The 15,659-nt window shown below is 37.9% G+C and overlaps 1 protein-coding gene across 1 annotated transcript; it reads left to right on the forward strand.

Moving 5' to 3' along the window:
* Positions 1-1,862: 1,862 nt before the first annotated feature.
* LOC117490006 (ecto-NOX disulfide-thiol exchanger 2-like) lies at positions 1,863-15,020 on the forward strand (the record flags this gene model as incomplete). The annotated part of the gene is made up of 5 exons (XM_034139627.1): positions 1,863-2,050; positions 6,539-6,679; positions 13,346-13,396; positions 14,147-14,252; positions 14,944-15,020. Coding segments are annotated over 5 exons (563 nt in total), but the record flags the coding sequence as incomplete, so codon positions are not given.
* Between the last annotated feature and the right edge of the window lie 639 nt (positions 15,021-15,659).

Genomic DNA, 15,659 nt, shown 5'->3' on the forward strand with positions numbered 1-15,659 from the left:
GGGTCCATATTTGTTCAGTCTCGCTGATGAGGATTGTTGATTATTACACTCCGAACTAGTTAAAACCTCAAATTACAGAAGAGTTCTTCAGAATTGTTTTGGCAACCGCTGTGACCCCTCGTGGCGGCATCAAATGTCTTGTCAATTCTCCGGCCATAACTCCATAATAAACCATCAGTGTTTGCTCTCTCCGTGTCTCTCGGAGTCCCGTCTCCATTGCTTCAGAAGTTTCCATCACACATAGGATGCATAAAAGAAGTGGACAAATAATCGGGACAACAACCATGGCTTTGTGGCCCACAGTATCGAAGTCTCGTGGTTGGCATTTTGGCCGTTGCCATCTTGTTTTTTTGCATACGAGAGGGTAATACAAAGTACAACTAAATACTGAAAAGACATTTTTAAACGACCAATATGTTCCAATTAACTTTCATGATCTGAAAACACTTTGACCCAGACAACAGCATGGTACTGACCTGTCAATCACAAGGTATCCTAGCCCTTAAGCATACCCTGCTTTGTCGTGTATTTTTACTCTAAATTGGGACTCAAATTAAGCGTAACGTTACAAATATTGAACAAGACTTGAAACATGCAATATAACAGTAAACTCAGCAGGGATTGTTTTTACTGAGGTAATAAATCAACAGAGAAGTTAGGTAATGTTCTTATAGACTTGAATACAACAGGACTGTTTTGCAGCCTTAGGAGTTGGATATGAGGGAGAATGCAAGTTAAAGGCATGCATTGTCTTCACTTAACAGACCCGAAGGTTGCCGCCTTGTATCCAACAGCACACAGACGCATTATGGTCTGTTTGTTTGTGAGGGGTCAGAGACTTCAACAGGACTGTTTAAAAACTCAAGAGCTATGAGACAAAAGTTAGTTTAAATTGAATTAAGTTAATGGATACTGTCACTAAGGCAACATGCATCTTGAAATAGATATTATAAGATTGCCTAAAGCAGACTTTTTTTTAATAGGTTAGGTTAGAAATAATTGAATTAAATTATTAAAATGCGACCCTGGCCATCAGATAGAAAAACGTAACCGTGAAATGAATGTAATAAATGTCTTGTTCACATTGTATGAGCCAACCCTTATTTTATTGTAGGACATTATTTTTGGAGATCGCAACATATTAGATTTCAAAGCTTCTAGTAAGTGTACTAGAAATCTGATTTGGGGCATTCAGTAATATATTAGCAGTGCATTTCAGAACAATAAACCTCCTTTTTTCTGTTTCAGTCACACTACAGTCAATGGGAATCACATCTCTTCAGGAAAGTTATTGTGAAAAAAAGAATAGGAAAAATGAAAACCTATTGAATTCAAAAGCCTATTAAGAGATAAAAGGCATTTTCCATTTTTCAAAAGGAATTGTATTTTAGTGCCTTCATGGGAACACCATTTCTCAAACGCTCTCATACCCAGCATAGATATAAAAGGGGGAGAGTCATTCTTTGTAAAAAAGTCTCTTGAGGGTTTCTCTACACTTTTCCTGTCATTAAGATTAAACACAATTCATTTTTCTGCAGCATTTTGTGCTCATGCAATTGTCTCTGCACGAGGTTAAAAAATACAGACATGATAATATTTTTAACTCTATAAAGTCAGTGGATATGTGTAATCCTTACATTTAATTAACACCAGTGGAAACATTTTATCTTTTTGTATTAGTTATTTTACTAGTATTCACAAATGTATGGTTCAAAAGTATTTTTAAAATAATCAAGAAATTGAATTGAATTGGAAACCCATAGAAAGAAAACAATATAGTTTGGCATTAAGACAGAAACTATACAGATTCAAATTATTTCCTGATTGAATAGTGTGTGTTTGTGTCCCGTGTGATTCTGCAGGTGTTTCCCAAGCGGAAGCCTTGAAGGAGGAGAACGACTCTCTGCGCTGCCAGCTGGACGCCTACAGGAACGAGGTGGAGCTGCTCAAACAGGAACAAGGCAAGAACCAACCAATCATCAGCGAGGAGGACAACACACGCTCTCAGCAGCTCAGCTTCCTGCAGCAGGCTCTGCAGGGCATGCAGAAGGTACGTTTCATACAGAAGCATACTAAAGATGGCTCATACATTAGGAAGGACCATTTTACTAAATGATTATAACTACTAAACATCATGCGAATCTAACTCAGATTTTCGCGTATTTATTACATTATATCATCTCACTGGCTGTATCCTTTGATTCAAATTAAAGCACCAAACAGATGACTTGAGTCAGTAGTTTTTACACATGCATTATTTTTAAAACGAGCAATATATTATTGAGTAATATGGTTCCAAATAGAATACAAGCATCTAAATCAAAATAAATGCATTCCTAACGTTTTTGTTTCGAAAAATATCCACCCGATCAATCAATCTATTATTTTGTATAATATATACCGTACATAGTATAATCAAGTTTTTATTCCCTCCGAAACAATCAACAAATATTTGTTTCCTGTATATCATTTTTTCTTTGAGAATTTCCATGCTACCAGAATAATAAGAAATCACTTAGCTGTTGCACTTGATTCAGAACACTCTTGAAACATGTTTGTAAAAGGTCCTGGCCTAATCGTACTTCGAAATGATTCCATTATCAGCTAAAGAAGACGTTGTACAAAAGCCCCATTTTAGTCATGCAGGAAGTTTGTTGGCATTCTGAGTCGTTCCAATCAGCATGATTACCATCTTCTTGCTGTTAAAGCAGCTTCAATCTTTGCATTCCTGTGCCCTGTGTGATATTGCAAAAATCATAGGGAGTGGACTGATTGGACGACTGTAAATGGCAGCTTTGGCTTATCATAGCTATTAGTAATCAGGGATTCAAGAAGAGATCAGACTTCACGGCCCCAGGCCATCTACAGGGCTGTTGCACAAGAAAAAGTTTTTCAGTTCACTGTATAACAAGTATTAAAGCAGTTGACATTAAGACCTTTACGCTTTTTGCCCAGCAGCCGGAGGGATATACAGTATTTGTGATGGAAAAATCTCTTTTCACTGATAAAGTCTATATTAGAGTAACCCTAATTTTTTCAAGATAAGAAAAATAATGTTCCTTTTGCAGGGAACGTTGGTCAAACTAGATTTTAAAGATCTCAGGGGTCAGGGCTTTGGTTTCAAAAGGCAATGACACGATTAACAGAAGAATACCCGCTCGCAGGGGCGGTTCTAGTGGGGGCCAACAGGGGCCAGTGCCCCCGTAAAACTGACCAGGGACCCACCTGTGGCCCCCCTTAAAAAAAAAGGTTAGAATATTACGATTTATGGGAACTAAATCAAATCAGACACCCGGATGTAAAGTGGAGATTAAACTGTTCATAACTTTATATAAAAGCAAATACTGTTTTTGTTTTTTATTTAAATTGTCACTTAAAGTTACTAAAACAAATACTTTAAATGAAAAATAACTACTAAAACAAAGGACTGTAACGTAAATGTACTAAAACAAATACAAATGACTGTATTTTATGTTTATTTCACTTTATTTTCACCAATTACTTTATGCTGTCTTTGTCTTTTTAACCCGCTTTTATTGTCAATCCTCAAATTGCCACTAGCCACTCTGTGTTCCTGTTAACTTTGTCATTGTGCCAGTCTATATGTTTTGTGCTGAAGCTATACACCTGGCGTTGCTGCTTCCAGGTGTATTTAAAGGCCCTGCACATCAGAGGTCGCGTTAACCAAATTTCTTTTTTTTAACAATGACGGAAAAATCTGAAAGCAGTTTTAATTAACTAACTAATTTTGACAGATTAGAACAAACTCAGAACAGCGCCAAATCTTCCCCGCAGCGAGGCTACGGTGTTATGCCGTGTTATGCATGCCCGCCAGAAAGGACATTATATCGGTTCCAAACCGTACTTTGCCGTACAAATCATTGAAATGTCTGCGAGATTTTGCTTTACGCTGTGTGCGCTCCCAGCGAGGTGCATGCATGACACGCTGATAACACGGCATAACACCGGCGCTAATACTTCACGAGGGTGTTGACAGTGCACGAGGGTGCTCTCCCCCCCCCCTCGTCAGCTCGTTGTTAAAGACCCGACGGGTAATGATGGATTATGACGGAAATGTTACGATCCTGTCCGTCAAAATTACAGGCAACTAAAAAGTCTAACGCAACCTCTGCTGCACACCCACACAGGTGTTTTCACTCTGCCTGAGTAGACCTCTGCTAGGAATGCTGGGAAATATGAGTTCACTAAATGCCATGTACCAATTAGAATGATAAAGACATTGATTGTCCCGTCCAAACAGATGCATCATCCTAACGATTGTGTCTTCTCGCCCACACAGTGCTGATAGTCTGAGCTCTGATCAGGTACATTCAGTGAGAACACCTGAGTGGGTGGACGATGACTGTGTAGGAGCTTTGAGGCATGAAATGTTGTAATTATTACATCCTTCAGGATTCAGGATTTAAGATATGTTTAAACCCACAATTGTACCCTTGCAAAGGGTTGCTTTTTTATCATGAAATATTTAATATCCCTTCATTATACACTGTTATTTGAACAAAATCATTTCAATAAGGTGCCATGGGGCCATTGTGGTAGGTGTTTGGGAGATGGTAGACTAAACAGTGAATATATTATCAGATGAATTGCTAATGAGTATTATTTTAGTGCTCGTGTTAATGCATTTTTCCTCAGTAGGTGATTTATTTTATTTTCATTTTTTACATTTAATACCTACTCCCTACTTTTAAGTAAGCCTACAATAAATAGTTATAATAGTCATTAAAGAATGGCTTCTCAGCTGCAGTAAATTCAATATTTTCAACCACACAACAACTTGTGTAACCTGATCAATCAATACTATTTATTTGATGTTTAATAATGTCTTAACTGTAGTTACATTTGGAGAAAAGGACACCTTCAAATACAACATTTGCATTATTTTCTTACAGTAACACTTGTGCCACAGATACTAATCCAATATTTGGTAGCTGCAGGCATGTGTTTATTGTGGGGATAGGATATAATGTATTGTTGTTTTGTTGAACAATAGAATTTGACATTTGTACAGAAAGCACATCCTTAAAATGGCTTGATTAAAGAAAACACATTGTTCTGTGTCGTAAGGACCAGCTTTGAGAACTTCAGCTGTAGGCTATGTTAAATAGAATATTAGCCTCAAGAACATAGTAAGTAATCCACTTGAAATAATAACATTTCTTCAGGCGGTTATCCACTTTTACTGATCACCTGCTGTGTTGTCAAATAGCCCCAGTAAAACATCAGTAGATAATCTGAGCACTTCTCTTCTGTATAATAGATGTTCTTTCAAAGGCCAGTGAAATATATTCAGCAGGATATAATTGAATTGATAACCCTTACCCTTGAAACCTTAAGTCTGCTAGAGCCCTTTGCTACATATAACAATACATACATGTATATGCAATTATATAGCACTATGATTGACAACAGTTTATTTTTATTGACAAAATAGCCTCCGGTCTGATATATCATTTACATCTGACTCTGAACTACAATCTGTTTAAATCTAAATATGTTTTCTGATTTGTTACATCAATTTGTAGGCCTTGTATTTACATCAGGAAATTGTTTATTGTTTGTTGTTACTTGCATTCTGTCTGCATCACTATAGAAAATTGGATAAATAGTTTGGCGGGTTAGACAACATCCGATGCCAATACCTGCTTTACAGATTACATTTACACCTTCCTGAGATTCAATCATGTGCTGTTACTTTCACATGCTAAGTGTAGTATGTTATTTTACCTGCTTCCTTCCCAAAACAGATTGAATGCCAGACTTTAAAGCTGATCAGATTCGGTTAATTACATATTTCATGTTTCTGCTTTTTAGCTTGTCATCCTGTTAACATATCAGACTAATATGAACAGTAATTATAGTAAATTAGCCAAATAAAACTACACAGTACATTTAAAAAAAGTATCATTTCTACAGAGACTGTTCAAAATAACTTTAGACTTTTTCCTACACTGAGGTTTTTGAAAATGCGTCAGTGTATAAGTTGGGCATACAGTATATAAACTTTCTTTGCTTTCACCTTCCTCATGTCATCAGTTTTTTCACTGGACAACCATTTTATTGCCAGATATCATTTCCATTTGTTTTCCCTCCCACCTGTCTATGTTTCTACACTGCAGTGTGTGTTTACCAAAAACTAAAAATGATTCAGACAAAATACAGGTAATGACTATGCACCATGTCAAAAATATTACATTATAATGTGATCATTGCCATTGTCTTGACAACATAATAAAAACACATATTTGAGTGCTTGTTATAAATGAGGTCCCTGATATGCAGGTGAGCTCATTATGTGCAGGTCTGTGTCCAGTGCTCGCTCACCTCAACTGACACGCCAAGGTAACTGATGCATTATTCAGCACAACATTCAAAAAAGAAGCTGATGAATGAGTTTTGGTTTTGTTTCTTTCTAAGTTAAGGTTGGGACCCTGCATCACAGGAAATGATTATCCCTCTGTCAAAGATCAGCCTGGCGAAACATTAACAACTGACCCATCTTCTGCTTTGTGTTTAGCAACTGCTGAGGATGAGAGACGAGCTGAAGGAGCGAGAGGCAGAGCTACAGAAGAGTATCGAAGAAAAACAACAACTCAAGAACCAAATCCATGACTTCAAGTCAGGACTGCACAACCTGCAGCCTACACACACATCACAGGTCAGAGGAACACACACACACACACACACATGCTAACTCCAGGTGTTCATGTTTTTGTCTAAATGGTAATAATCAATCTTTTTTTAACCAGCTTCATTTCTGGTCTATTTATGAAGAAAAACTACATAATGGGTCTCGGTGTATGACAAATATTGCATATTAAGGAAGTTATTCAACACACCATTGGCTTCATTTAAAGGGGACCTATCATGCAAAATGCACTTTTGTACGTCTTTTATACATGAATATGTGTCCCCGGTGTTCCAGGGAACTCACCAAGTGTCAGAAAACACAACCCTCTCTATTTTCCTCCATACCCAAATCTCTAAAAAAGGGGCTGCAACGGATCTGATAAAAACTGATCCAGATTTGAACACTGTCCTGACGTCAGGACGGTGGCGCTACGGCTATTGGGCCAACTCCACCAATCAGGAGGAGACAGCCACGGCCATTGCCGTTCGAAAGCGCTGGAGACGCTGTAGTACATATGCCAGGCCTCTAGATGGTGCTGTTGCTCACAGAATCAACCCTTGCAAAAACAGAGCTAACATTTTTCAAATTGAGCGAAATGAGGCATGGCTAAAATGCATGATCTGTTTGGTATTTTGAAAAAAAAAAAGTATAAATATGCCTTATATAGGTATGGTCCTACACTATATTATTCAAATATAGCATGATAGGTCCACTTTAAGTGAATATTTTGGTGCAGTTAAGTGGTGTCTGATGATGAATCAATCGGAACATAAGATACAAGATGGACATTTTCCCGAAAGGATCTGATAATGAACAACTAATCAAGACCTTTGAACATATGACAACATCAAAATCATGTCAAAGCTTGCATATGGAGATAGTCCTTAAGATTTCAGTCAGGGTTAACTTTTTGTTTTATGAAAGAAATCAGTCGGTTTTTCCTGTCCTGCCATGCCCTTCATCTTGATTTGTAGACTCTGCACTATCTGCTGCTTCACGATGAAAGCAACACGATGTTTCGCCAGTTGAATGCTTTTAATGTGAACTTGAGAGCAGGAGAAAAAAATGGTTTGCATTAGCAGGAACTCAATACAGCTCTTCTAGTCCGTAGAAAATATAAGAAATAAGTAAACTGAGATGCTAGTATCGAGAATTTACAAGAAATGAAATAATGCGGTTATAGTAGGCTTTATCCAGTAAGCTGATTTCTTAAATGTCATGTAAACGAATAATGGTTAGCGTAACTTGAAAAGGGATCAGCGAAACTTCATTAGTTTAACTTAATGTTTCCGAGATATTGCTGTATCTCTGCTATGTATACATGTAACCACATTTTGTATTCAAGTGAGTGCATATGGATAGCAAAACACTCCAGATGGGTTGAACAGCAGCTGGATGAAAGGAGAGATCCCTTACAGAGCATTGATTCTTTTTCCATTTGAAAAAAAATCAATCATATATCTGGCTCAAAATGAAAGAAAATAAACTAGCCTGCACCATTCAGAAAAGTCAACAGTGTCTTCTACAGTTATGTAAGAAAGCCATGTCTAGTAAACTAACGTCAGGTGAGAAATATTATTCCTAACCTAATGACTTTACGGTAACCTGGTTACTTAGAGACCTGTACACACACTAAAAGGGTTGAATTAGATACACCTATTGACATTAAATCACAAACAGTAACATGTGTGTAAATGCAATTTAAATCTTGTTTGAGAAGGACAAAACACGGCACTAACAATAGAAACTGCTATATAGAGACAGTGTTAATGCATTCACTATTACTAAATATGTTCAATGTTCAACATGATAGCAATTTGAAAATGAAATGCTAAAAGTATTGAATCTAAGAATGCTTAATATTTCTAAATTAAAACTTTTGCTGGTTTTGAAATGTCTTTCCCAGCTACAGACTCAAATCCTGATACAGCCTAAAAGTGTTACCCGTGTGGAAGAAGGTGGTTTAGGGCGCATGAAATCCTTGAATGAACTTTTACACCTAAGGGAGATTTATTTTACAGTATGTAATTCTGAAGCGGAAAATGTTTGCACATCTTGGGAAATTACCCCGTGAAGGATCATTGCCGTTCCTGTAATGTTGATGTTACATCATAAAATAGCAAAGGATGGAGGAAAGGCAAACCAGAAGGTAACTGACTAACTGTTTCTACCACTTTGTAGATGCTTAAATAGGGAATATAATCAAGGTGCCCTTGACTGAGGGACTTACTTGATGAACAATGCTAATACGGCTGCTAATGAGACATGACTGTGATAATACAGAGTAGCTCAAAAGTTGAAATGCTTGTTGAAGCCGTTTCTGGCTGTGTGAGGACTGTCCTTGACTTTTAGGGCAGACAAAAGCTGTGTAGAGACCAAACTCTTAACCCTACAGTAAAGGAATTACTGAAATTCACTGCTTTTCTACTCTGTAAGAGCCAGGCACATTTTTTAAATCACTCCAAAGAAGTCATTTATATTGCAGGACATACAACAAAGATCGTATTCGGGGGGTAGTGTGCTCCTCTTGTGTCTTCATCTCTTGCTGGCCTGTTTTGTCTCGGCACAGTAAGAAGGAAGAGGGCAGACATGAGATTGAGTTTCAAGTTCAATCAGCTATGTAATTGGATAATTATAATACTAAAATGGCACTGTCAAGTGGTGCTGGATGACTCTGGTGGCTCGCTGTCGGCTCTAAGGTCGTCTTTTTGATTCACTGAGCTGCTCAAGTTAGTTTGCTGTGAGCTGATGGAAAGTCGCTCATCAGATATTCACAACTATTTACAAACAGCCGCCACATCTGCCACTTCTGGATTTATCTCCTAGTTTTGTTCAGAACTGATGCGGCTCCTCTGGAGGAGCAGTATTTTTGACTAGGAAGGATTAAAGAGATGGGATTTTGAAGCGTTATTACTTTAGCTTGCTGTGGCTGACGCTGGAAGGTGAGCCTTATCATAGTTTAAAGGCTGCCTACCACCCTCAGCTGTATTGCTCTTTTTTCAGGATCCAAGTAATGTTTCCGTAACGCTTTATTTTATGTCTCCTAATTAATATGAAGAATAAATTGATGTTATTGTTGTATTTTCAATTTAATTCATTTAATTCACAAACAAGTATAATTGAAAGACAAAAAGGAGATATGTAAAATGGGACACCCCCACAAAACTATCTGAAGATTAAGACACTAAAAATAAACGAATTTTAAATATATCTTAATAACTTATCTAGAGTTTATGTATATTAACTGAAATCCCCCTAAAATTAACCAAAAACCCTAAAACTGAACTAATACCTTAACTACTAAGTGGTCCCAAGACATTTGTTCTCTTAGTCAAAGTTGTTTAAGTAGGTTAGCTATAAAAACACATATTAGACAAAGGGAAAACATTGGTTCAAATTGAATGCATTTCAGAGTAGAGTAAACTGTTTAAAAGTCCTATTTTCCCCAATAATTAGGACCATAATTAGTAGTTTATAGTTCATAGTGTGACTGTCCTCTGGCTTGTTTATTTGTTTGTGTTAGTTCTGTTCCTGTTATTCATTTTGTGAGAACTTTATGCTATTAATTCAAATCAATGCATTATTCATTTGCCCTCACACGGCATCTCCCACTTTTATCATGGCTTTAGAGCCAGGTTGTAACAATAATAACTGGATGAACCGATAACATAAAGAGTTATTCACAAGGCTGTGTATGTCAGTTACCATGTAGATTAGACCACTTCTGTGTAATGGACTACAGTTTACAAGAAAAGGTGGTTTTCTCCAGGGATAATACATTTTTTTCTTTTAGATTCCCTAGTTGTCCTCTTTTATCTCTGCATATAGGTATAGCTGTATAGTAGCAGACATGTTCTGGTGAAAATACCACAGTGCTCTATTTGGACTCAAGCTGATTTAACATTGTTTCAAACAGTTCAGCAGGCTTCATTATTCTTTATATGGTGTATTTCTTCCCCTCTACCCTGACCTGACACAACACGCCGGGTGCCAAAAGTTCAAAAGTTATCTTTCAGTTCACCAGACAGAACATAAGCAAGGATGCCAGGTTGTAAAAGTTGCATGTAGCTGGGATCAAAGTAAGGGCACTATCTTTGATTGAGCTATAAATAATTTAATATCACTTTTTTAATTTTTAAATAATGCATCTTCATCAACTATGATTTTATCTATTTATCTATTTCCAGTCTTAGGCATTCAAGAGATAGAGGTGTGTGTATGGGAGATGTGAAAGTGTCTTAGTTGGTTGGGAAAAGCAGTAGAATTTCAACTTTCCAAGAACCCGTTGTCAGTGAGTGACTGTCAAATAAAAACACGTGCAGCGCTGGTCAGCAGAGACAAGAGCAAGATGGTGTTCTTCTGCTGGAGATTGTCAAGTTGCTGCTTCATCACGCTCCCCTACCTCTCATTTCCCAGCAAGTGAAAGAGAACCTGGACTACACATGCCCACCACTCACTCCCACCATGCAACACTGCGTCAGCCTCCAACACTACCAAAACACAAGGATAAGCCCAGTGAGTGTAGCCACAACACACACTCCTACTTTCCCTTTAAATGTGGCACTAAGAAGGTTAAAGTATTTGCATTCTCTTGATCCGTTTCAGTTTTAGGAAAGGTCAGGATTTGCCTAACAAGGAGGATGACTTTGAAGTGTAAATTTGGAGTCTCAAGCCACTAACGAGTAGCAAGCTTGAAGTTAGTACTCATAATTAAAGCCTAAATAATGAAATAGCAGGGCCGATTAGGGACAATACAAAAACATGTAAGATGTCTGCTGTCATTTCAAAACAGTGCTGATATTGTTAAGGATGTCAGTCAGAGAGAACCAAAGAGGTATACTTAAATATCTTATAATGATAATGTATTTATTTAGAATGTGAAAACAATGTGGAAGCTTTTAGTTATCACTTTACCGAGAATTATGACCTGGATCTGATGATCCTCTCAGCTTTACGGAGCTTCATAGTGAGTTGCGCGACCCAGCACTTTACTTTACTGTTTTGGTTCACTCTTGTGCGGTCTTTGGCTGCGACAGACAGCTATTTTTTGGAGAGAAAGCTCTTAAAATCCACTCTGCACTACCCGATCGGCACCAAACACTAGTCGGGCACATTAGAGATCAGCTGGTAAACATAGTGGAGCATACTATGAGCTTGAAAAAGCCAGCTATTTACCTCAGGAGTTAGTACAGACCAAATACATAGCTAAGTGAAGATTGAATGCATGACATTCATCAGGTAGACAGAATGAGTGATCATGTTCCTCCATAACTGCTGCATGTGTAAATAACCAAACTTTGCTAATAGGGGACAATATGTCAATGCTGTCTTCACAACGTTTTTTTCTACACTCAAGTGACCAAGAAAGGTGGTTATGCAGCCAAAATTAATCACATAAAATAAATACTTACCAAAATGTTCTCGCTATTAAAAAATTAACCCTTACTACATAAACTCACCTACTCTGATTCTCGTTGTTGTTAAAAAGCATTACATCTATGTCTTGACCTTTCTCATCATCTAATGTAGGAACATTTCTGCATATCATACACTGTAGGAAAATGAAATTGGTTGAAGCAGCATAAGTATAAGAATGCAATAAAGAACAATACAAAAGGATTGGCATGGATGTAATAAAGGATGCCAGTTTTTATTTAGATTTGTAGGTTTATTCACTGAAAACTCTTGCTTATATTATTCTATCTGGTGGAGGATAATATAATTAAAAAATGTCCCTCTTGGCATACAGTAGGTGGAGAATACATTAACATATATACACTAAGACATTGTGTAAGGCCTCCGCTGCTCTCACACACTGACAGTTCAGCTGTGTTTGCGTTGGATGGTAGATTACACATTCATTCATTGTGTGCATTCACGCTGGATCATAGCTGTCAGAGCTGCATTATGTCCTAATACTGGGTATCTGCCTAATAATGCAGTTACCATATCTGTCCCATAGTCTCCTAAATCCACTCTCAAGATGTCATCTCTCATCACACACCTGTCAGCACTGCTTTCATGTTTTCAACGCCTTCCGCCATGAAAGAGACTTTAATCATTTTAAACAGTATGTCATCATGTCATCTTAAACAACGTGTCTCTTTTCATATGTATTTATAAGGTATTGTTTGAATACAATTGTTACTGTGCTGCAGATGCAACTTTGATTCTACAAATCAGCTAGTTTCAAAGCAGCACTAAACCTCAAAGGGTCCAATTATTTTAGGGTTCTATTCTTGCAGGTGTACATACACTAATTTTAACCGTTTGACGCTGCTTCATCTGATTTAATCTCCAAAACCTCACCTCAGAAAGCCCCTCTGCAACAAGGCGTGTGTGTGTGTGTGTGTGTGTGTGTGTGTGTGTGTGTGTGTGTGTGTGTGTGTGTGTGTGTGTGTGTGTGTGTGTGTGTGTGTGTGTGTGTGTGTGTGTGTGTGTGTGTGTGTGTGTGTGTGTGTGTGTGTGTGTGTGTGTGTGTGTGTGTGTGTGTGTGTGTGTGTGTGTGTGTGTGTGTGTGTGTGTGTGTGTGTGTGTGTGTGTGTGTGTGTGTGTGTGTGTGTGTGTGTGTGTGTGTGTGTGTGTGTGTGTGTGTGTGTGTGTGTGTGTGTGTGTGTGTGTGTGTGTCTGATTGCATTAGTGGGTGACTTGTTTCTCGTTGACGTTTCCTCTCATTTTTCTAATTGACTCTAGCCGGAGACGTTGAACCAAGATGACAGAGGGAGCGAACAGAGTGCTAATCAAGTCAGTGTAAGTGCAAGATCCTTGAGCTTTCACTACTTTACTCAAAATATTTGTCATTCCCTTTTATTTTTACATATTTCTCCTCCTCTCCTCCCCTCCATCCACTGACGCGGCACCATTACAGGAACATCTTCATAGGGGCGGCACTTGTCACTGACTGAATGACCCGAACAAAACTGGGTTAGAAAATCAAAAGATCCAGCCTACATTGAACATATAGAGTGAATATGCACACATAAATACATAATTGCACTTTCAAATCAGATCAAAACCTGAAGACAAGGCCAATGCATCCTGATGTCACTCTGCTATCAGACATTTCACTCAAATAAGATGCAAATGAATGTCTTTTACAGCCACACACAAACAAACATGCAAATGTATTTTCCATCTTTACGTCTGTGTATCTCAGACACACAGTGAACACCAGCTTGATCATTAGCAGCATCGTTAACACTTCCTCTCCTTCTGTTTTGTTTTGCCCTTTGGTTTAACTTCATCCGCTGGCATCATTCTTTCACTTCTTCATCTTGTTCTCATTGTGATGTTTTTCTTCTTATGTGGATTAGTTAGTGTTTAGTTTCTATTTTTGCATTTGCTTGTAGTGCAAAACTTTTCCCATGCTTGTTAAACACTCTAAAATAAGTAAGACTGTTACTACCCAGAGCCCTGGTTAGATTTGTTCGTAGCATCAGTGTTTAAGGGAGGTTTTAAGATGAAGAGTGTTTTGTGATCTCTGTCTTTCCTCAGGATGTAACGGCATCATCAGTGGTGTCGTGCAGTCAGGACAAGGAAGCTCTTCCAGAGAAGAATCCACTCAGTCCTGTAAACTCTGAGAGGGACGCACTTCTCATCGGTATGCTGCCTTACTGTATCTCCATCTCATTCCTACATTATCAAATCAGCAATATGCTTTTTACTCTGGTGGAAATGTGTCTCTTTGACCACATTTTCACAATAAAGCCAAACAATGAAGTACAAAATTACAAGAAAGGTGCAGAACAATGCGTAGTGACCTAAATGACTCTCAGGTAGCCTACAGTATAGGAGTGAGGTTATTAACATCCCAACAGTTTGTATCTTTTATTCACTCGTTGCAGGTGCCTTAGTGTACCAACATCTTTGTTGTTATGTTATGTTGTGTTTTGCTCCAAGTGCAAGCAACGCTTTTAGCCGTGTTAGCAGTTCGTCTCTAGGGACGTCACTCAGTCACTCAGTCAAACATCTCAATATCACACGGATTACCATGGAGTGTGAAATAGATATTCATAGAGCCCAGAGTGATAATGCAAATTCCCTTTGGTGAGTTTTTGTCAGGTCATACATTTTACTTATTCTAACTCTTGTTTTTTAACCAAATAACTACATAACTCCCATAAGCCCCAGCTGTTCATTAATTAGAACATTTTACAATTCTAACAAGCTAAACTATTCTGCTAATCATTAGCATGTTAGCAAACTGATGTTATGTCTTATCATACTTATTATGCTTTAATGTCCTGTACAGTGATGGTGCTCTGATATTCTTAACTTGTTGTTTTTTGTAGGGTTGAGATCTGAGCTTCACACAATCTTCAGCAGGCCTTTGTTCCACTACAACACTAACAGGAAGTTCACGAAATGACACCTTTCAATATAAAGAAATCAATACCACAATGCTCTCAACAGATATGTTACATCATTAGTTTCACAAAGGGAGTACGCACTACACAGCTGATGAATTTGATTTGATTTGAATGTATTGCATTGTACTTATTGTCACCCCTTTGTGTAAAATAACCACAACGGGCACTACCAATGCCACTTCTGCAGCAGTTTGTTTCTCCGATCTGCTTCAGTCACTTCGACGTAATAACTACGCATAATTACATAGAAATTAGAGCATGAGAGAAGGAAGATATGAAGAGAGAAAGAGCCCATTTTAATCATTAGATTACATAACACAATGTGACTTCATGATGATGGGAAATATGGCAAACATCTATCTCCCTTGTGTGTAATGAACTACATTATTTATAGAAGTAAACAAAGCCTCGTCCTATTTTGCTGCTTGTTTTTCCGGCACGCTGCATTTTCACATGTTAATTGTCAGAGACATCCGTTGGCTCAAAGCATGAAAGATAAAACTTGCTCCTTTTTGATTGGGAGAAAAAAGGAAATGCAAATTGTGCTTTACCAAATGATATACCCTTCTGCATTGGTCCATCTGGGTCCAGTTTTAGCATCTTCCTCCAGAAACATGTTCTGTCTCATCGCAGGTAGT

This window comes from Trematomus bernacchii, unplaced genomic scaffold (genome assembly GCF_902827165.1).
Source record: "Trematomus bernacchii unplaced genomic scaffold, fTreBer1.1, whole genome shotgun sequence".
NCBI classification, from domain to species: domain Eukaryota; kingdom Metazoa; phylum Chordata; class Actinopteri; order Perciformes; family Nototheniidae; genus Trematomus; species Trematomus bernacchii.